This window comes from Arachis hypogaea, chromosome 4 (genome assembly GCF_003086295.3).
Source record: "Arachis hypogaea cultivar Tifrunner chromosome 4, arahy.Tifrunner.gnm2.J5K5, whole genome shotgun sequence".
NCBI lineage: Eukaryota > Viridiplantae > Streptophyta > Magnoliopsida > Fabales > Fabaceae > Arachis > Arachis hypogaea.
Window position 1 is genome coordinate 127877356 of NC_092039.1, and position 22116 is coordinate 127899471.

The window sequence follows — 22116 nt, forward strand, 5'->3', positions numbered from 1 at the left end:
TATTCTAAAAATTTAAATAAATTAATATAAATTATAATAGAATTAATAACCACAACAAATTAAAAAAAAAAAAAGAACTCTCCCTGTGCGTAAGGAAGGATTACAAACTTGAGAACACAAATAGGCCCATATTAGGCCCAAATTATAGCCCATGGCTTCATAGTGTAAAACAAAAAAAAATCTTAGAAATTGGAAAAGATAGGAAGTAGTTAGAACTTGGAACGGAGTGTTATCCATTTTGAGCTACGCAGCCACCGGGAATGAGTGAGTTAGTTACAATGAAAAGCAGAGCTGATAATGACTCCTTCTGGACTTGGAACACCAACGACAACAAAGGGCAACAAGGTCAATTCCCAGTTTCCAAGTTCCTCGGTAACAACAACAACAGCAAGTCTCAGACGTTGGTGTTGGGTCCTGGCTTTGGTGCTGGTGTCGGGTGCGGTGCTGGCTTAGGATTCGGTCTGGTCGGTGGATTCGGTTACGGTGGCTGGCCATTCAACCACCTTAGGTTAGTTTTCGGTCTTGGAATGGGTTGCGGTGTTGGATTCGGGTTCGGGTTCGGGCAAGGGATTGGTTACAACTTTGATTTCCAAACTCGCAAGTCTAGAAAGTCTAAGAAAAAATTTGAAGATTCCAACAAAACTATTGTTATTCAGATATGATATGATTATTGTTTTTCCACGTTATTGCAATTTTCAACTTGTGAATTTTCTTCACTAAGTAGTAGTGACTTGTTCTTATGAATTTTTATTCTGCTTAATTATGCTATTGAGTTGTTAAATTGGAATATTTGTTTATCCCATTGAAATGCCATCAATCTTTGTTCACTTTTTAATTGAATTGAATTGGACTTTGGCATAAAAAAAAATTGAATTTTATTAGTCAAAACTCAAAATGCATAGTATTAATGATCAATTTGGTTCAAACAAATTTTCCCTTCAAGTTTCTAACGAAATACAAGGTAATTACTAGTGACTATCGAGTAGAAAACTAATTAAGATTCAGCAGAACTGAATTAGTCAACTTAATTCTGGTAAGTGGTAACATTCTAGGATATAGTATGTACTAGTAGGATCTGATTTAGAAAGTGGTTTATCTATCTTGTTCCAGATTCAATGTCATTGAATGTTGAGCTTTGATTCCGTGCTAAAGTTAAACCCATACACCCATGGTTGTTCTCAGCCTGAGACTCTGTTGACTGGCCTTGTTGACCAACATTTTGAGCACTATGAGCTTGTGTCATACCTCCTGCTTCTTCCAACATTTTAAAATAAGCATAAGGTCCCCATCCTGCATAATAAAAACATCATATCAGGTTGTTGATTATATGGTTCATAAAAGATATAAATTTTAGTTGTTACTTTGACTATAACAATAATGCATTTTTCACTAAGGAAGAATCGGTTACATAGATCAATTGACATCATTATATGCTAGTGAAAACTCGCATACAGTTGTCTTCATCTGAAGTTGATAGTTGTGAATCGTTAGATGACGGTTCTTAACTATCAAGTTCCCGTGAAGACAACTGCATTGAGTTGTCACCTTATATGCTATCATTAAGAAAGGAAAAAAATGGACATATGCGAGCAGACACAAGCGAATTATTAAATTATAAATCATAAAAATATGCACTGAATGCAATACCTTCAGAATGATAAGGAGGGGGGAAAAACTGCAAATAGCAAAATGTAGCTACTATAAGACCTGAAATAAGAATCATTCGGAGAGTCAAGGCAGGCACCAACAGTTGTAAGTAGTATTTTCATCTCTCTTTTGGGAAACTTAAGATGCATAGTTAAATTACTGATCATTATAACTACTGATATACCTAGAAGACCTCCGGCAAACACATCCTCCCAGTGGTGCCAATAATCATCAACTCGAGAAATACCAACGAGCGACGCAAAAAGTAGAGGTAGAAAAACAAGGCAAAGTTTCGCTACATGGCCTGCGCGGTCAAATGCTTTAATTTTCCCAGATAAGTACAATGATAAGAACCCTAGACCAGCAAATGACCCTGAAAAAAAAAACAACAAATGAACTAAAAATTTCAGAAAATTATTTGAATGGAGTTATACTTTTTCCACTATTCACAATGCTACATACATGAAGTATGGCCACTTGGGAAGCTCTTATGTCCTTCCTTTATGATGTTCTTGTCACCATGGCATACTACATTTCCCAAAGTATCATAAACCTAACAAGAAGCTGTTTATCAGAGATACAGCAGCCATAAAGAATTGGTGGATGCTATAGATTTACTCGTGTTGATGTGGAAAACCATTCACCAAAACAATCACTTAAGACCTAAAATTCAAGAAGGACATACATCCTTTCCGTCTGGGAAACATCGCCAAAAGAAGTCTGGTCGAGGTCGACCAACTGCGTCCTTTATTGCATCAGTGATTACTGCTGTTACCAAAACGGAGAATAACAGACCTGCAGAAGCAAACGATTTCCTATCATTGGCTCTAGCTGTTTCTAAGGAATTTAATAAATCAGTGTAGTTCAAAAATCAATACCCAGTATGGCATGGTGAAGATCATAGACATCTCTCCTTCGGATATAGACAACAAGAAAGATCACCATAGGCAATAAAACTGCATATAACTAACCATGCCAAGATAATGAATAACAATGTAGCCTTGTTAGCATGTGTATTCAAGAAAAATATGTATGATGTTAAGCTTTAAACTTACAGGAACGGCCCAAACAGGGACTGTATTACTCTTGAGTGGATATTTGAGGTCAGTCATCATATCCTTCCCGACATAGCGATAGAAAGGATGGATAATGTCCAGGATGGCCACAATCAACACAAGGAGCAATAGGATGAGCCAATCATGCTTGTGTGTTCTCGCAACTGCATATCCATGAGAACTCACAGTATGTGAACCAAGCTGGACTTCCCTCACTCTGAGTTCCTAGAGCAAACAAAATCGTGATTGTTCATTAGAAGAACGCCGAAGCTAAACTACCAAATGTTTGTTTAATACACACCAATAGATGTTCATCATGTCCATACAACAAAAGCAGACAACCAAATTTAATTGTCCCTTAAAATTTTGCATTAATACACTGTATATCTTCATACACTTTATACAAGGGCAACACAACTAACAAATGGAGGTCATCCATGAAATTTTTGTCTCATTTTTACCAAACACACCCTAAATGATTATTAGAAGGTAAAAACTTAGATTGTACATCAATCCATCTGACAGAACTACTTGCATAAGAAAATAGACACATGCTAAAAGCACTCTATATATCTTTTCCAAAGCCTTTGTTTTAGTAGCTAAGACTGAAACAAAATCTTAGCTAAATTGTATACCTCTCCATTTGTGTCTATCAATGGTAAATTAACGGATGAAAAGTGAGCCCCAGCCGCAGCAGAGATCCGCGGCATCCTGCTTGATAAATCCTAGCCTCCTAGGTAAACCCCGAAGAAAGCAATTTCGGGGGGCAAAATGTTGCAAAAAATTACTGTGATTTGCTTTGCTACACTTAAAAAATTTTCTGTGGTTTAAGAACCTGGCAAATCCTCTATGTGTATAGCACACAGAGCATCTCAAATATTCCTGAAAGTTTGAATCAGTTTAATTCAGCACGAATGGCAGTGTCTCCAGAGCCATATGCAATAGCATGTCTCCGTCAAAAACAGTAAACACACTCAAAGAGAAGTCTTAAACACCAATTTGGTTCAGGAATTCCATAAAATCACCACAAAACAAGATAATCCAATTAAATTCAATACACAACTGTAAGCTTCAAAGTTAAGCCAATCCAATCAAAAACAGATTAACATAGCCTGCTACCCGTAAATGAATCACAATTCTCATGAAAGATACAGAAAAAAAAAAAAATCAAAAGGATGTTATGAGGTAAAGCCAATGAGTGATTTCAAACTAAATTGAGTTAACCTGGATTCAAAACGCATAGATTTCAAATGGAAATGAATATAAATCAAAGTTAATTTAATTCCATGCATTCAAAACTCATAAAAAGTTAAAAACAAAATGATTATATCTATAAAGGGCGAATTTTTTTCACAGAAAGTTGACATTTCTACTATACCCAATTGATATTAAGATAAAAAGTGAAGAACTTTAGCGTGTACGGACCTGAAGGCGGGTTGTAAGATACTGAAAACGAAAGAAGGCTATGAAATCCGACAAGGCCATTGTGAAGTAACGAAAAATCAAAGAACTCTTAGACGGAGAGAAAGAGAAAGAGAAAGAGGAGTTGTAGCAGTTTCAGAGAATAAAGGGGTATCGAATTTCAATTAAAGTTTTAAAATTTAAATTTTTTTGTGCACACACACGGAAAAATAGGAGAGAGTTAGAAAGAGGATAATTATGATGCAGCAGAGCAGAGATTCAAAGGCACCGTTTGGTTTCTTTAATTTAATTACTTACCTTTGTGAATTGAAGGAATGGGTTAGACTTCTCTCTGTATTTGTGGAACTCATACTCAGATTCAGATTGGATTGGTCCCCTACATTATAGGGCTGTATCTTAACTAACATTTTGCAACAAAAGGAAGCTTCTTAAGTTCCAATAGAAAACCATAATCAATTTTAGGATAATCTTAAAAAGTGTTGTAGATTTGTAGAGTAAAAAATCTAAGGGTCATTAACTTTTTATCTCTTTGCTTTATAAACTTTTCTCATTTTGGTTAATCTAAATTTCTAATTATATATTCTTTAATGGGTAAAGTACTAAATTGATCTCTTACGTATGGACGTAATTCTGTTTTGATCTTTAAGGTTTAAAGTGTATCCAAAAAAGTTTCATTTAACTTCAATTTAGTCCCACCAGATAACAAAGATAAATAATTAATGAAATGTCCTACATGATAGTAGTATAATAATCTAGAGAATAAGTACAAGCTCCAAAGGCACAAAATCAACCGTGGATGCATCAATAAATTTATTTATTATAAAACTAAAAAAAATGTTAAATACATGTATTGATGCATCCACGGTTGATTTTGTGCCTCTAGAGCTTGTACTTATTCTCCAAATTATCAACTTTGTTCTTATACTACTGTCATGTAGGACATTTCATTAATTATTTATCTTTGTCCTCCGGTGGGACTAAATTGAAGCTAAATGAAACTTTTTTGGATTCAAATAGGACACTTTAAACCTTAAGGACCAAAACAGAATTACGCTCATACGTAGGGGATCAATTTAGTACTTTACCCTTCTTTAATTTATAATTTTTATTAGGTGTGAGTTTGATTAATCTATTTAAGATAGGAGAAAATCTAGGAGATCAGTATTTTTATTAAAATTTAGTCCGAACTTAATCAGCAAAAAAAAGAGTGAGTAATTTCACATTATTAGATATAATCTCATACTATTAAAAATACTAATGATAACTACAAATTACAAAACTTACTAGTCCTTAACACTCCTTTTAAAATAGTTATGAATTTTTTTACTAAAATATATTTTTTTATTCTACCAACTGCTTAAATTTAGAAGATTCTAATTTCTATTGTATAATAAGAAAAAAAATTGATAGTGACGTAACTTTAAAATTCGTTAGAAAATCTTAAAATCTCAAAATATCTCTCTATCTCTCTTTCTCTCTAATTTATCAATTTTTTATTTTATAAAATTTAATTTTGTGGTGATAAAATAATTATAAAAGTAAAATGTCTTGGTACTGTCTAAAAATTTATATTGTTTATTGTGTCTATTTTTGTTAACAAAAGTGTTCATATTGAATACTATTTCAGTCTTTCACACATTAATTATTTTTAAACTATAACATAAAAAAATCCATAAGGAAATGACACAAATTAGAGACAAGAAAACATAAAATTATTTCAGACTTTTTTTTTTAAAGTTGAGACCAAAATTATATAAATTCCCTACCTATTTATTATTTTTATTCTGTCCTAATTACCAAACTGAGATATATTCTTGTATATTACTTGTTTGTAGGAATTTTAAGGTTTATTTATCTCTTTGTTGCTTCTTGATAGAGAGCTTTATTTTACTCTAAATTGCAGAAGCTTCGATCCATGAAGCCTCTGTTGAGTTGGTTCTAAATTAGTTCACTGAATTTGGGATTACAGATGTCAAGTGGTGGCCAATTATAGTGTCAACAGAACTTTGAATATTTAACTCTAAATTTACTTCAAATTATTTTATCCGCCATAGTTTTAATCATATAGATTTCGAAACAAAATGATAATGGTTTCTACTTTTCCTAGCTCAAAGAATCTAGGACCAAATGATGTCATACTTTCATCTTGACTATTACTTATTTTATTCCTGAAGTGTAATAGTAAGCTAAGAAAACTTGAAAGGGTTAAGGGAAATAAAGAAAATAAAATCACAAGATTAAAGAGGTAGGAAAAGAAAGGAAAACTTAGTTCCATGATAGGAATCAATTATATGGTTAACACTATTAGAATTTAGAAATGTTGGCCTCAAATTCTTCTCTGCTGCAAAATTTCAGCAGTTATAAAATTCTACATTCCTATTTTTCTTATTTTGCTCTTCATTTTGTTGTCTTAGTGTTCTTCTTGCCTCTGAAAAACTTGGCAAAATTTGGGATTACCTTCTTTCTAGCCTTAACCGGGAAAGGACTAACAAGCCGAGTCGCCGGCGAAGAAGACTTTTGAAACTTCATTCTCCTGGCAGGAGTTATGCTGCCATTGGATTTGAAGCTCCTTCTAGACATGGCTCTCTGGAAGTTCTTGGAATTACTTCTTTCACGTTTCCTTGGCCAATTCTCAAATTCTTCACTACTAACCCTTCTTGCAAGAAACTTCTCTTCTGCTTGCTTTTCCATCAATTTGGTTTCCTTAAGTTCTTTCTGAGCTATTTTTGTTTTCATTAGTATTTCTCTCTCACTGGCCTTGAAAGCTTCAATCCATGCCTGAGCTGCCTCAACTTTCTTATCAGCGATTTCCTCGGCCGCAGATGCATGATTGGTTAAGTACTCATACTCAAATTTTGAGATAGTAATCACAGAACCATGCTGTGATGATGAAGCTCTTTCTCTCATTGTGTTCTCAGCAAGTGTCTTCAGCTTCTCTAAGGCTAAAGCCTCTGAAGTTTTTGCTACTTCTAGCTCTTGCATGGCGTCTCGCAATCTTTCCTCAGTGATGTCAATCTCAGACTCAATCTTTTGTATCTCTGCACTGGTGGCTGTAACCTCTTGACTTATCAGATCCTTTTCCTTCTTTGCATCGTCCCGTTCGGTCTTGAGATTATCAAGGGTATGTGTTAGACTCATGAGTATGGATTTGGCCTTCTGTTCAGCTGCAGACACAGCTTCTAGTTTAGATTTTGCTCTTAAGAACTTGGAATTCAGATTAAGAACTGTTGAATCAACTTTTCCTTCTTCCTTCTTCAAGCGAACCGTCTCGGCTGTTACATGATTCAACTCATTTCTTATGACATCCATAGACACCATAAACTGAAAACCTTCTTCTTTAATCAAAGCCAGTTCTTTCTTTGCTGCTTCCAATTCTTCTTTTATATTTTTTGACATCATAGCAGTGCCTTCTGATTCCTCTTCTTTCGCGAAACCTGCTTCAAATTGCTTAATACCTTCATCTCCTTTAGCCCTTTTCTCATTTTCTTTAACTGAGTTCAACTCATTCTGCAAGAGTTCAACATCTGACATAGTCACAGCTAATTTCTTTTCAAGCTCTTTGGATTCCTCTATCTCTGCAATGGCCTCCTTCATTTTCTTCCTCATGCTTTCCAATTTCGCCTCATGCTCATTCGCTTCCTTTCTTCTCTGTGCTTCAATTTCTTCCAATTCTTTCAAGGCTTCAATCCTTGCAAGTTCAGCAAGAACTTGCTCTTCATTGGCTTCCTCAATCTCCTTCCTAAGCCCTTCTGCAGTTCTTGAACAATTGATAATCTTGGAGCTTGATTCCTCGAATTCTTTCTCGGCTCTGGACTTCTGTTCCAACACAGAAGCCACATCAAGCTTAAGCTTGAATAAATCCCTCTTAACACATTCCAACTCTCTCATCACATTAGCATACTCATGATGCTCATTCCTTTTTACAACCAATGCACCATTTTGGTTCTTTCTCCTCTTCTCTAGTGTTTCTATGTCTCTCATTTGCATCTTCGCCTTGTTACTCGATTCCTCGATCAAAGAAGACAGACTTTTCACTGTCTTCTTCGCATTAGAAAGCTCGGATTCTGCCCGAGCTTTCGCAGATTCTGCTGTCCATCTGCTCTCCTTGTACCGGCCAATATCGTTTTTCACTTTGTGTAGCTCTCTTGTTCTTGAAGGTGGCTTCTGAGAAACACATGATGGAAACAAAAAAAACAAGTCACAACATATTAAACTTTAATCAAACAACATGAAGAGAGGTTTTAACTTTTAATTTAGTTTATTGTGTTATATAAATTCTAAACATACCAATGAAGGAGCATCATCAGTACCAGCAAGCCTTTCATCAAACAAGTTAACTGCATCTTTAACTGATCCAACTCCTCTTCTATTACCAAGCCTTGTGCCATCCATCTAGAGCTGAAAAAAAAAATGCAAATCCAAAACTGAAAGGTTTATATAATTCAGATCACTATAATGCAATAGCATTTATTAGAAATTCCAACCCCCAACATAAAGCAAAAGTTTTCTTTTTTGGGTGTCTTTAATTTCTGCTATCTGAACATTCTACTATGTGACATTTATTTACTAGAATAGTAAAACATCACAAAGGGAATCATATGCCATACCTGATTCTGTTCCTTAGAATCTGCTGAAACAAAAATCAAATTTTTGTGAAGAATTTCTAAGCTCAAATAGAAAAAGAATAATGGATGCAAGATGGCATAAGATGGAGGGAGTTTCAATGACTGGCTGGTATTGGACATATCGCTACCTATCCATTTATGATTATTTAATTTCTATTTAGATTTTTCCAAAATTCCATTACACGTTTTACAGAGTCATTAATTTTTGTTCTAGGGACCACCTAGATTTCACTTTCACTAGTTTTGTCTGGTTTTATAATAGTAAAGAGTCCCTTCTCTTAGAAACTGAAAACTTGTGCCAACCAATGCTTTTGTTATGTAAAATATATAACTTTCTGATGTTTACTATTTCAGATATCTTGAAGAATGTTATTGTCTTATTGATTTGTCTTCCAACAAGAAAGAGAACAATCAAATCATGGATCAAATAGAGCATGCAAAATGTTTGCCCTGTACAACAAACTTATTTATCAAACTCAAGACTTCATCTAAACTCTTGAAATTTATGTAAATTTATCAACTTATAAGAACTTTTGGACCAAAACTGTGAACTTAATTTGAGAGTTAATTGTCTTGTGAAAACCAGACAAGTCATGCAACAAGAACTGATTAAGAATTAAGATGACTATGTTTTTTGTCTTTTTGATGTGGCTTTCCATTTGGGCAGAAGACTTGTGAGTTGTGACATTTTCTAAAGTTGTCTTGTCGTTAAGGAAAAACCATGGCTTTACCACAAAGGAATCTTATGGCTTAAGGATAATCCACATCTTCAAATACGGATCTATTAAATTGAGTCTTCTACATGTGACAACCAATGTGGCCATGCATTTATAATAAGAAAAAAAAAAAAGAAGGACCAATGTGGCCATGCATTTATATTAAGAAAAAAAAGGAGGGGCCCTTTGCAGTTTGCAATAACACAAGGTGGATTGGGCTATCCGGCTACTGATATTTTATTTTATATACATATACATATACATATATATAACGGAAAAACATGCGAAGCCACTAAAATCTAAGGGTGAGCATAGATCGGTTTGGTTCGAGTTTATGGTAAAATTAGAACTAAATCGATCAAAATGTAATTGGTTCGTTTGATTTGAATTTACGATTTTTTGTATATGTATCTGAACTAAACTAAACCGATTAAGAATAGATTGGTTCGGTTCGGGTAATTGGGTACTCGATTACTTTGAAATTCCAAAAAAATAAAATCAAATTTTTATCTTAAAAATTCAACAAGTATAATAAACATGTAATATTAATAGAAATAATCCAAACATGTTAAATACCAAATACATTAAAAACTAAACTCATTAAAACTCAAACATATTAATAGTAAATAATCATTGCCTAATAAAAAAGTTATATATATATTATTAATTTTTTTATTTAATTAATATATGATTGGGTTCGCGGGTTGGTTTGGGTTCTGCACCTCCAAAACTGATACCTGAACCAATTACTAATAAAGGTCATCGATTTGGTTCGGATTGGGCCCGATTACCTGTTTGTTCCAGAACCAATTTAATTAGTTTGGTTCGAGTTCGGACGGGTAATTGAATACCCGCTATCCGTGCTCACCCCTACTAAAATCCATAAATAAATAGACCAACTATATAGTATATACACAAAAAAAAAAGATGAACCGACTAAGATGCAAAAAGAAACTCATTTGGCAGCAATACTAACCTGGCAGATTTGGAAGATGAGGAACTTGAGAATTTTTGAAGCCAAAGTCATTTCTCCTCAAGAAGTAGTAGCTATTGCAAGATCCGGAACTTTAGAAGCAGTGACTCACCTCTATTGATGAAGCTCCAAGAACGACACTCCTTCTCCAAAAACTCTTCCTTTTTCATTTTACCCTTTTCAAGTTCTATGTCTTAATGAGGAGATAACATCTAATATTTTTACTTAGTTGGAGAATTCCCATTTCTCTGTTGCTGTAAGTCCAAAATAGACCTTTTATTTTATTACACCAATAAAATTGTCTTTTGAAAAAAAAAAAAAAAGTCACTGGTTTTATCTTCATCCTAAAGACTTAAACAATTCAAAATATGAAAAACGTTCTTATATAAAAAGTAATTATTTTTATTAATATAATATTATATAATTAAATATAGGCATAAAATTAATTTACATAAAATATTAAAATTAAATTCTTAAAAAAATTATATAACACAATTAAAATATAAAATTTTATACCTATGTACGATGATAAATACATGAAAACAATACTAGGAGTTAAACAATTAGAAGAAAATTGTGATGAATTATATTTGTCCAGCAGAAAAATAAGTGGAATTTTCCTTTTATTTTTAAACCTAAACAACAATTTTCTTTTGTTTTCCATACAATATAATAATCAGTAAAAAACAAAATTGGAATTTAATTGTGATAGTAAAATAGTAAAAAAAGGACCGCGAAGGAAGCAAAAGTCATGTGAGATGTGTTACCTACTTCGCAGACATTTGAAGATTCACCGTGACTCAACTCAACTCAGCTCAACGCATAGATCTGTTACCTTCTTCGCTTCATCAATGGCTTCTCTCATCAGAAACCGTTAAATTTTCTGATCTGAGAATTCCGAGTACAGTAGGAGGAAACTATAATGGACGTGGAGAGATCGTCGCTGTGCAACTGCGTTGTCAACTTCCTCTTGGAAGAGAACTACCTTCTCACGGCGTTCGAGCTCCTCCACGAGCTTCTCGAAGACGGCCGCGACCACCACGCCATCCGCCTCAAGCAGTTCTTCTCCGATCCCTCCCTCTTCCCTCCCGATCAAATCTCCCGCCTCAATTCTCTCCGAGGTATACCTTCTCAAATTCTGATTCGATCTCAAATTCAGCTCCTCAATCCCTAATTTCTCCATTGTTTTTGTTTCTGAAATGTTAGGAGATAATGAAATGTGTGTTGATCTTGACTTTTGACTTAGTAGTGACTAGTGAATGCAGCTGGAACTCCGAAAATTCAGTTACAATAACTAACTTCTTTAACTAACTAACAGGTTGACTTATCTAACCGTACATTTAGATAAATGTAGTAATTCTGAACTCTAGGATATACTTTTTGGTGGGAAAAGAATTTGATTTGAGGTGCGAAGTCGAACAGAAGTTAAATTAACATGCTGGATTTTGCTGCTAAACTAATGTTGAGTGATGTGGAAACTGTTGGTATTGAAGCTTCGAATACTAATAGTACAAAGATGAGTTCTCTGTTTCTGAAAGTACCCGACTGAAGATTTTTCTTAAGCTAACTGTTTCATATAAGGTTCGGTATCAGTTTCCTTTGCGCTATGGAGCAGTGACTTTGTTGTGTCCTCGGTGAGATTTTACAAGGGGCGAAAAAGCATGTGCCAGGGGTCCTATTCCCGGGGTTCTCTTTTGACTATTTCCCTATTTAATTTGTGAGAAAGAACAGCAGAGCAGTACTAGAGAAGCATTGTATACAGCTTGATAAAGGAATGAGTTATGCAACACAGAAATTACAAAGCAATCCTGATAAGTGATGCAGGGAATGTATACTTTCATAGATTCTGGCTTTTATATGTAAAAGAATAGAAGAAAAATCCGGCTTCTATTGGGTAGAAATAAAATAGCAAACTGGGAAGGACAGTGCATAGTTAAAAAACTGAATCCCCCCCCCCCCCTCTTCACCTCTCTAGATCAAAGCCAATTCTTTCATCTGAATTACACGTGTATGACATGGGATATATAATGAAGTGATGTTAGTGTGTAACTGCATACTGCTAAGGAGAGTCATCTGGGTGAATCCTGTTCTTCTTTCGTCTTGAATTATACTAACTGGTTCTTTTAATAAATTTATATTTCATTACAATAAGATGAGAAGACAAGGCATTTTTTCCATGTATTTGTAATTTTTGGATAACACTTTCTCATCTGCATTTTCATTTTTGCAAAGCAGTGGCAGATCCTCAAAGTTTGCTGGAAGAGAAAGAAGCAGCAGAGGAGAAGTTAGCTATTAGTGATTATGAATTGCGTTTGGCTCAAGAAGACATCTCAAAGCTCAAAACTGAATTGCAGAAAAAGGCAGAAAGTCATAATGGACTGAATGGTATTTTTCTTAACCTTTTTATCCTTTATATTTTTCGTGATATCCATTTGAGTGTTATATGATGCAACTTGTTAAGACTTGTGATCTCTCTAGTTGCATATTCCTTTTTGCATATGATTCCATTGTATTCTATGTTTTGCATACTTCAATTTTGGATGCAGCTGCGCAGTCAAGAGATGTTTCACTAAATGATGGGCAACAAATTCAAGAACAAAAGAAAAATACTTCCTTCATTGATTTGGGTCCGTTAAAGGATATCGAACGTCAAGATCTTAATTGTGCTGTAAAGGAATACTTGCTTATGGCTGGATACCGTCTAACTGCAATGACATTTTATGAAGAGGTTGGTAATGATGTATTGGTTCCTCCCCCCACAAAAAAAAAAAAACTCCCCTTCTTTTCTGTGGCTACCTTTTATCCTCCTTCTTCCCATACATCTTCTTTTATTGTACTCTATCTTGTAGTTCTTATAAGAAAATGATGTTTCCTTGTTGTTTGAGAATAGGAATGACACTTTTAAGTTTTGGATTTTCATTTGTTGATTATTAGATGTAGTTAGCTATTCAGGAATTAAATAGTTGCCCTGTATGTGGCTGTGGTTATATATGTATGTATGAACTGTATATGGGATACTATATTCTTTTACATTTTATATTGGCTTCACTCTGCACATTATGTCCCTCTTGCTATTTTTGGTTCTTATTGCATTGCATTGTTGTCTAATGTCTAATCTGCCATAACGGTTTGTGTAGGTTACGGACCAGAACTTGGATAATTGGCACAACACACCTGCATCTGTACCAGATGCCTTGCGTCATTATTATTATCAGTATCTTTCCTCAACTTCAGAGGCTGCTGAGGCGAGTTCTTTTATTCACTGTACTATAAACAAGTGGCTTATTGTGCTTAAACTACTGCTGAGTGGTTTTCATACTGTGTTTATTTATTTTAACATTTTATACCTTTGCTAGAATTGACTTTTGCATCCTACCCTTTTTGGGTTTTGTGTCTCTTTTATTGTACATTATACATAATGCCTTTTTTTTCCTTTTTCTTTTCTCTTCTTTTTTTTTTTGTTTTTTTTTTTTTTGGGGGGGGGGGGGGGATAAAAAGAGACTTTAATAGAAAAGAAGAAATGAGATTTCCTCACATAAATACTATTGGAAATAAAGCGAATAAGTTACCAACATTAATCATGTCATATTCATTCAATCTGCTTAATGACACATGAATTCAATGCAGGAAAAATTTACTTTACTTAGAGAAAATGAAATTTTGCTTAAACAAAATAAGGGGCTGAATCAAGAAAAGGAGAGTTTGTTGAAGAACAAGGACCAGGCAAATGCTCAAATAGGAGCATTAACTAAATCCTTGGAGGCAATGCAGAAAGATCTTAAAGACAAAGAGAATATGGTAGTTTCTTCTTACTTTTAAAAGGTGCTTTACTCTGTCCGAAACCATTCATTTCAAAATTATGATATACTAATTTTATACTTCAGGTGCAAGTTTTAAAACAATCCTTAGAGAACCAGAGAAAGGATCTCAGTGATTGCAGAGCTGAGATTAGTTCACTGAAAATGCATATTGCAGGGTCTGGTTCTGGAAATAATATGGTTGTTGGTGATGTTAATAATATTCAATCTCAATATTTGGAGAGGTATGAGGAAGAAATTAAGAAATTGAAGATGGAAGTTGAACATTTAAAGGAAAAAAATATAAGAGCCCCAGAACCCAGCAATTTGGTTGGTTCTGGAAATGAAATTTCACCAACAGATGATACAGCGATAGAGATTCACGAAGACCGAGGTGCAATCTCTAACACTGTTGATGTGGCTTTGGGTGCTGTACAAGATGAAGCTGCTCAACTACCAGTTGTTCAAAGTATTAATGAGTATGCTGATAAACATGAAGATACATCGCCTGGGTTACTTAATCCTGCAAATATAAATAGTGCTTCTGAAAGTAACAATAATTTCTCCAAACAAAATGATGGGCAACAAGAAGTGGGTAGCAGCTTACCTGTAAAATCAGATAGTCTCAATGATGAAGCAATATCTGAAAAGACAGTAAGTCCATTCCACTTTTTGTTAAGTTGTTTGCCATTTTGGAATCTGGTGACTTGGTGAAACTGAATATTGAGTCTAGTTTTGGTCAGGGATTGTCTTCTGTTAAGAACATGTGAACTAACTTTGTTTATGCTGGTTTTCATTTCCTGTAGCATAGTGCTTTGAAAAATACTAAGATAAAAATCCCTCCTACTCTTTGAGAAGAAATAAGAGTTAAATTGATGATATTCTGAAGAAGAGATTTGTCTTTGCCACATCATAATGTAGTGATATTTTTGTTCATATGTATATATTGACAGGGATTAGGAACCATTCAGATACTTGCAGATGCTTTGCCTAAAATTGTTCCTTATGTCCTGATCAATCATCGGGAGGTTTGCTCTCTATTTTTTTAACAGTACTTGTACATGTTGTACTACATAGGCTGCATTAATTTTGTTTTGCTGCAGGAGCTCCTTCCTCTAATTATGTGTGCAATTGAGCGCCACCCAGATAGCAGCACTCGAGATTCTTTGACACACACATTATTTAATTTAATCAAGCGTCCAGATGAACAACAGAGACGAATAATAATGGATGTATGTTGGGTTGTCATCTTAACTTTCTCTAATGGATGGTTTCGAACACATCATTGAGTTTCTTTATCTTCGTTTCAGGCATGTGTTAGCCTTGCGAAAAATGTGGGAGAGATGAGAACAGAAACAGAATTGCTTCCACAGTGTTGGGAACAAGTATATTCTTGCTTCAATTTTCAACCTATTTATTTTCCATTCTGATTTTGGAACCAGGTTTTCAGTTTTTTGGTGTCATGGTTTTAGATCAGTCACATGTACGAGGAGCGTCGACTGCTTGTTGCTCAATCATGTGGAGAGCTTGCAGAATTTGTACGGCCTGAGATTCGGGATTCTCTTATTTTATCTATTGTACAGCAATTAATAGAAGATTCTGCTGTTGTTGTTCGAGAGGCTGCGGCTCGTAATCTGGCTATGCTGCTTCCACTTTTCCCAGACATGGATAAATATTTCAAGGTCAGCCTCACTAAATTTGCTTGAGGCAATCATGGAGAAGATTACTGACTTGAGACTTGGCTACAATGTAAGCTCTAGAACAAGTTGACAAGGCATGGTCTAGGAAATGGAGCCTTCTCCACTTGCCATAATATGAAAAAAAAAATTGAAGAAATAATAGTTAAGGCTGAACAGTTGATACAGTTCTCTGTTGTTTTCTTTGTTGATAGGTGGAGGAGTTGATGTTTCAATTGGTATGTGACCCATCAGGAGTGGTGGTGGAAACTTCTCTCAAGGAATTGGTTCCTGTAGTTATAAAGTGGGGAAACAAATTAGATCATGTTTTAAAAGTTTTGCTTTCTCACATTTTAAGCTCAGCTCAGGTATTTGTTTCTCTTTGAGTTGTAAGTTCTCCCTTGTTACTGAGAAATTCTTTCTTGTTTCAAATTATTTTTCTGAGTGAAGTTTCTTCCCACTTCTGCAGCGTTGTCCTCCTCTTTCCGGGGTTGAAGGGTCTGCGGAATCACATCTCCGTGTCTTGGGTGAAAGAGAGCGCTGGAATATAGATATTCTTTTAAGAATGCTGGTGGAATTGCTTCCTTGGGTAGACCAGAAAGTGATAGAAACATGCCCCTTTTCGCACACCACTGAAACTACACAAGCTATGTTATCTACCTCATTGCTTGAAATGTATGCTAGGTAAGCTTAGCAAGAGGAGTTTACTTTGGCATAATACGATTAGGACATTTGAAAGAGTCAATGCCGTTGAATTTGGGTGTTGATGTCCCATCCTCCTCGAAAAGGGATGGAGGAAAGGAAAAAGGTGGCACGTCATGTTTTCACAATCACTAAAATAGTATGCTCAATTCAGATTGTAATCTATATGCATTATTCACAGCCATAGACAAGAATGACTAATTTGTCCAAATCACTTTGTCAAAGTTGCTCATACCTAGGTTTGCTTTTGCTAGGGGGCAAGTTGAATGGGATGCATTTGAATGGATGCATGTTGAATGCTTTCCTAATTTGATAGAGCTGGCTTGCATGTTACCACAGAAAGAAGATAATCTTCGGAGCCGAATTTCAAAGGTTACTTTCCTTCTCTTTTTTACAATTGTTTTAAGTGGCTCTTGCTCAAATTGATGTTCGAGTTTCTGCTAATCAGTATTGTGTAAATGCAGTTTCTTTTATCCGTTTCTGAAAGATTTGGGGATTCGTACATGACATGCATAATGCTACCTGTATTTTTAACAGCCGTTGGGGATAATGCTGATTTGACATATTTTCCTAGTTCCATCCGTTCAAGAATTAAAGGTAATGGTTCTTGAATCCCCTCTCTCTAAAAGTTCACATAATTGTTTTGTATTTGACTATTCACTTGCAGGTTTGAGACCAAGATCCGCTATTGTTGATAGGCTCTCTACGATGTGTGTCTTACCACTTTTGTTGGCTGGTGTTATGGGTGCTCGTGGAAAACAAGAACTGTTAGCAGAATATTTGAGGAAGCTGCTACTAGAAGAAAACCACATGGAGAATCCACCAACAAAGCACACTCCTGAGATTATCAATGCTATCCGTTTCATCTGGTTTGAATACCACCACATACATTATTCAAATATAATTGCATTTTTTCACCCAATGTTCTTATGGAGCTTTCTTTCTTTATTATTATTATTATTTATTTTTGTGTGATACTTATGGAGCTTCTTTATAATGCAGCATATACGAAGAAAACCATGGTTTGATATTTACTATACTGTGGGAAATGGTTGTTAGCACTAATTTAAACTTGAAAATAAATGCTGCCAAACTGCTTAAAGCTATTGTAAGCTGCTTTTTTTTCCTTGGTTTCTAGTTTACCTTTCATATAATTGTGGAAAAATAACATCAATATTTTCATTAATAGGTCCCGTATATTGATGCAAAGGTTGCTTCAACTCATGTTTTGCCTGCCCTAATTACTCTTGGATCTGATCAAAACCTGAATGTGAAGTATGCAAGTATAGATGCATTTGGTGCTGTGGCTCAACACTTCAAAAATGATACGGTATATGTTATTTTTGTTTCTCCTTGGTTTCTATTAAGATAGTGATGTCAATGCATTTCCACATTCCGAATTCATGATCACATGAGGTATCTTTCAGATTGTTGACAAAATACGGGTTCAAATGGATGCTTTTCTTGAGGATGGCTCCCATGAAGCTACTATTGCTGTTATTCGTGCATTGGTGGTGGCAGTGCCACATACAACAGAAAGACTTAGAGATTATATCCTTAACCTTGATTTTCGGAAAACAAATATGTTCAAAAACTCAGCTTAATGCCCTGACATTTTTGTGTCATTTCCGTAGCCATATGGATTTTTTTTTTGTTGGCTTTCAAGATCTCTTAGACTGTTCAGTGGTTTTCCTTTAACTCAACATACATCTTTTGTCCAAGATTTTCCAACTTACAAGTATGCCAAATGCAACAAGTGATTTGATGCGTAGACGAGAGAGAGTGAATGCATTTTGTGAGGCAATCCGAGCTCTGGATGCTACAGGTTAGCTCATTAAGTTAATTATATATCAAGCTTGCATCTCCAAACACTTCTCAATGTATTTATGCTGTTTTAATGAATTCTTAATAGTCCAGTATTCAAGTTGCACGTAGCGACAAGCTAACAGATACAACCTTGTTCTTGTTCTCTAATCTGTAATAGGCTTTGGAGTGTTTAATCTGTTGCATTACCATTTTTACATTTGCATAAGTTAGGTAGGCAGAATGAGGTGTGCTTGGAATGACCATGGTTTTTTAGCAAAAGAATCCTTGACTCTTGTTGAACAGTGGCTAGATTATGAAGTGTGCTATTCAACTGTTGATAGTAAGACATTTGTTTGGTTAATTGTAGAAAATAGACAATATATCCCAAAAAAAAAAAAAATAGAATCATGATGTTTATCTAGTCTCTCATTCTTTACATATCCTCACCAAAATTGTCCTAATTTAATAATAAAAAAAGAAAAGAGAATCTTTTCACACTGCCAGTATTTTGCAATCTAGAACTGCAACAATCTTGTGAAAAATTTCTAGTTTACAAGTTCTGATCTCTGACTTTATTTTGATGATTTTGAATATTTATTTCTTTAGATTTCCCTGCAAATAGCGTCCGGGACTACCTTTTGCCTGCTATACAGAACCTCTTGAAAGACGTGGATGCACTGGATCCAGCCCACAAAGAAGCTCTTGAAATTATTATGAAGGAAAGATCAGGGGGAACCTTTGATTCTATCAGTAAGGTGATGGCCGGCGCTCATCTTGCACTTCCGACATCAGTCAGCAACATCTTCGGTGAGGGTGGGTTGCTTGGAAAGAAAGATAGCACTACTGACCCGTCATCAGAGGCTGCTTCGTCGCCAAATACTGGTGCACCTTCACCAGCAGAGGATACTAGATTCAGGCGCATCATGCTCGGAAACTTCGGTGACATGCTTCGTGGCAAGGGAAAAGCCCAAGAGGATGGTCAAAAACAATAAGTCATGTACTTCTTCATCGTGATTCTCATACATCAGGTGAAGGTTGCTGTTGTTTAATTTACTAAGTATACAACCACCAAGACAAGCCCACTTGTTGGGTTCTAAAGTTTCTCATACAAATTAGACAGTTCTTTAATCCCTTTACAGTGATTTTTACGAGCTAGGAGAAGAAAATATAGTTAAGAGTTATTTTATCGCAGTTTTGATGTGTTTATATATATGTTTTTGGACTCTAGGCTTCATGTGGAGAGCAGAGATTTGAATCCAGGACGCGGCTGAATTTGTATATTTGTTCATTGAATTGTGGTTTGTTCTGTACCTTGTGCATCATTGTTATTTGTTATCATGGACTGTCATATAATAAAATTAACGCCCCCATTCATCATATTATATTTCTAGGAAGATCCATCACTTTTTTAAAATGAAAATATTATGTTACACTTGTAATTAAAATAGAATGATTAGTAAATTATAGCTAACAAATTACTGTAACACGAAAAATAATATATGATTAGAATCTAATATATAAATTAGAAAAAAGAAAATATCAGAATTTATGATTAAAAGATCTAAAATTTGATTCTTATTATTCCAAAAAAACAAAACTCAACATAAGGTTCAAACAAAAAAATTCATGTAGTTTTATCTAATAGTTTAAGATTTTGGGATAATTACTTATATGGCATTAAATGATTTTTATATCGTATCTTTTCTTAGAAGAGACGGTGTATTGTAAGTTGTAACAATACAATCTAGATGGATTAAGTTTATTTAAAGAACATTTGTTTTTCATCATGATCATACATATGAAAGTTAGAGGTTAATTAAATTTTTTCATTTCACCTTACAAATTAACCACTCTATCTACTACTCGACTTAATCTTTTCTAAAATTTAGTATTAAATTTCAATTAACCTAATTCACCAAGCTGGATTTCATAATACAAGCAACTCTCTTAAGGTTATTATTATTATTATTGTTATTATTATCATCACAAGACTCGAATCACAAGAAAAAGATACACAGAATGATGGGCAGATAGATATGGGAAATTGAGAATGGGCAGAAAACAATGTATGTATGTATGTAGGTATTATTATAATGTTCCTATTATTATTATTTCATTGAGTATTATCTCTCATATACAATACGTTGATGCTTGATATCACGTGGTCCGCAAGCAACTAATATACGCTATATAATATAGAAGATGCAAATGAAGTGTATGTAGTTAATAGTAATACTACTCTCCCAGTACATTGCTGAGTAATATTTAGGGGTGTCCGTGAATCGGATCGGATATGGCCGAAAATTCGATCCGATCCGCACAATTTTTATCGGATTGGATATGATATTCGCATCTTTTAGTGCCGGATCGGATATCGGATATCAGATATATCCGCATAATTAAACCTTCTCTTTTTAATCATATTTCAATGTAAAAAAATTCAATAAAAATATTTCTTTTATACTTTTCAACTTATTTATTCCTAAAATATTTTTAATCAAACTCTTTCTAAATAACAAAAATAAAATAATACAATATATGAATAATAATTACTAACTAAAACATACAAACAAGTAAATATAATACCAAACATATATATATTTATTTATTTTTTAATTATTATTGTGCGGATCTGCGGATCGGATGTAGAGCAGATATTCGCGATCCGATCCGCAAATGGTGCAGATCGGATCCGATCCGATCAATTTGCGAATCGGATCGTATCTACAATTTTCGGATCGGATGCGGATATTTACCGCGGATCTGCGGATACGATCCGATCCATAGACACCCCTAATAATATTGTTTTATGTCTTCATTGATGCCTTATAAATTTCGATTTGATTCCAAATATATAGAATTTGAAGTGTGTTTATGTACGTGTTTGCTTGCTTGCATGCTCCATCAGCAACTCGAAAATAATGACGCATTTTTTTTTTCAATATTCATTATGAAGAATGCTGATGAACAATAAAATTTATCTAAATTGGTACAAGTTTCCAAGACACTTTGCTTGAACCCTTTAAGTCTCTAGATACGGTGTGCGGAAAGAAAGGTCAATTTATCATTTTTCTCGTTATTTATTACCGTGACTACACAATAATATAGAATAAGATGAAAATTCACGTATTTTTGTCTTTATATAAAGTTGATAATTAAAAATTATTAAATGATAATTTAGTCAAATCTATCAATTATCTAACGAACTCTTAACTATCAATTTCACGTGAAGATAATTTAGGCGATGAAATTCAACAATTACAGTACCGAACCAAACATGCAACAGCAATAGCAATACCTAACATGTGAGGATGTTGCTGGGATTATTACTATACATGCAATACCTAACATCCAACAACTTCTTTTGGGGATTTCTACTACGTACACATAAAAAGTACCTCTCTATATTTTCTATAAAAACTTAAAAAGTGAAAAAAAAATGAATTATTTCCGTGTAACTTAATAAGTAATTAAGGTTTTAATGAAAATTATTTGTTCACATCACAAGTCACAACACCCTATTAAATAACGATGTTAACTTAAAAAAATGAAAAGAATGTTCAATTATTCACATAAATCAAATTAAAGTCAATAAATTAATTAAAATGGATTTACCGACAAATAATACTAATAAATCAATGAATTTGGATTTAACAGATGAGAGCCTTTTTATAGTGACATCTTATTTTTCAAAAGC

The 22116-nt window shown here is 34.3% G+C and overlaps 3 protein-coding genes across 7 annotated transcripts; 1 reads left to right on the top strand and 2 right to left on the bottom strand.

The window, feature by feature from the left end:
• Nucleotides 1–873: 873 nt before the first annotated feature.
• Nucleotides 874–4574, bottom strand: LOC112744924 (putative lipid phosphate phosphatase 3, chloroplastic). 4 transcript variants are annotated; one of them, XM_072234183.1, is made up of 9 exons: nucleotides 4422–4563; nucleotides 3338–3584; nucleotides 2703–2927; nucleotides 2526–2613; nucleotides 2333–2442; nucleotides 2110–2200; nucleotides 1832–2020; nucleotides 1648–1707; nucleotides 874–1290 (listed from the first exon to the last, which is right to left on the bottom strand). In XM_072234183.1, the coding sequence occupies exons 2-9, from the start codon at nucleotides 3410–3412 to the stop codon at nucleotides 1097–1099; spliced, it is 1032 nt and encodes a 343-aa protein (XP_072090284.1). In that variant the 5' UTR covers nucleotides 3413–3584; nucleotides 4422–4563; the 3' UTR covers nucleotides 874–1096. The 4 variants fall into 4 exon arrangements, with proteins under 4 accessions (XP_072090284.1, XP_072090285.1, XP_072090283.1 ...); XM_072234184.1 differs by having other exon boundaries at nucleotides 4128–4494; XM_072234182.1 differs by having other exon boundaries at nucleotides 3338–4574.
• A 1796-nt stretch (nucleotides 4575–6370) lies between these two features.
• LOC112744923 (protein PLASTID MOVEMENT IMPAIRED 2-like) lies at nucleotides 6371–9605 on the bottom strand. The gene is made up of 3 exons (XM_072234188.1): nucleotides 8732–9605; nucleotides 8412–8522; nucleotides 6371–8288 (listed from the first exon to the last, which is right to left on the bottom strand). The coding sequence occupies exons 2-3, from the start codon at nucleotides 8514–8516 to the stop codon at nucleotides 6522–6524; spliced, it is 1872 nt and encodes a 623-aa protein (XP_072090289.1). The 5' UTR covers nucleotides 8517–8522; nucleotides 8732–9605; the 3' UTR covers nucleotides 6371–6521.
• A 1458-nt stretch (nucleotides 9606–11063) lies between these two features.
• Nucleotides 11064–19796, top strand: LOC112744922 (uncharacterized). Of its 2 annotated transcripts, XM_072234187.1 has the most exons (21): nucleotides 11064–11559; nucleotides 12674–12823; nucleotides 12985–13166; nucleotides 13576–13683; nucleotides 14066–14236; nucleotides 14323–14889; nucleotides 15189–15263; nucleotides 15339–15467; nucleotides 15546–15620; nucleotides 15708–15917; nucleotides 16127–16279; nucleotides 16381–16595; nucleotides 16868–16985; nucleotides 17078–17210; nucleotides 17281–17482; nucleotides 17616–17721; nucleotides 17803–17943; nucleotides 18041–18164; nucleotides 18322–18438; nucleotides 19026–19447; nucleotides 19648–19796. In XM_072234187.1, exons 1-20 carry the CDS (start codon nucleotides 11361–11363, stop codon nucleotides 19409–19411), a joined length of 3561 nt encoding a protein of 1186 aa, XP_072090288.1. In that variant the 5' UTR covers nucleotides 11064–11360; the 3' UTR covers nucleotides 19412–19447; nucleotides 19648–19796. The 2 variants fall into 2 exon arrangements, with proteins under 2 accessions (XP_072090288.1, XP_072090287.1); XM_072234186.1 differs by having other exon boundaries at nucleotides 19026–19796.
• The last annotated feature ends 2320 nt before the right edge of the window (nucleotides 19797–22116 follow it).

What these genes read in the sequence shown, in the direction of transcription:
- LOC112744923 (XM_072234188.1), bottom strand. Translation starts at nt 8,516, where the DNA reads ATGGATGGCACAAGGCTTGGTAATAGAAGAGGAGTTGGATCAGTTAAA. An exon ending in CTGATGATGCTCCTTCATTG is followed by an intron (nt 8,289 to 8,411) that starts GTATGTTTAGAA and finishes TGTGTTTCTCAG; the next exon opens with AAGCCACCTTCAAGAACAAG.
- LOC112744924 (XM_072234182.1), bottom strand. Translation starts at nt 3,412, where the DNA reads ATGCCGCGGATCTCTGCTGCGGCTGGGGCTCACTTTTCATCCGTTAAT. An exon ending in TCCCTGTTTGGGCCGTTCCT is followed by an intron (nt 2,614 to 2,702) that starts GTAAGTTTAAAG and finishes TGGCATGGTTAG; the next exon opens with TTATATGCAGTTTTATTGCC. An exon ending in CCCTCCTTATCATTCTGAAG is followed by an intron (nt 1,291 to 1,647) that starts GTATTGCATTCA and finishes TTTATTATGCAG; the next exon opens with GATGGGGACCTTATGCTTAT.
- LOC112744922 (XM_072234186.1), top strand. Translation starts at nt 11,361, where the DNA reads ATGGACGTGGAGAGATCGTCGCTGTGCAACTGCGTTGTCAACTTCCTC. An exon ending in TCCTGATCAATCATCGGGAG is followed by an intron (nt 15,264 to 15,338) that starts GTTTGCTCTCTA and finishes GTTTTGCTGCAG; the next exon opens with GAGCTCCTTCCTCTAATTAT. An exon ending in CCAAACTGCTTAAAGCTATT is followed by an intron (nt 17,722 to 17,802) that starts GTAAGCTGCTTT and finishes TTTCATTAATAG; the next exon opens with GTCCCGTATATTGATGCAAA.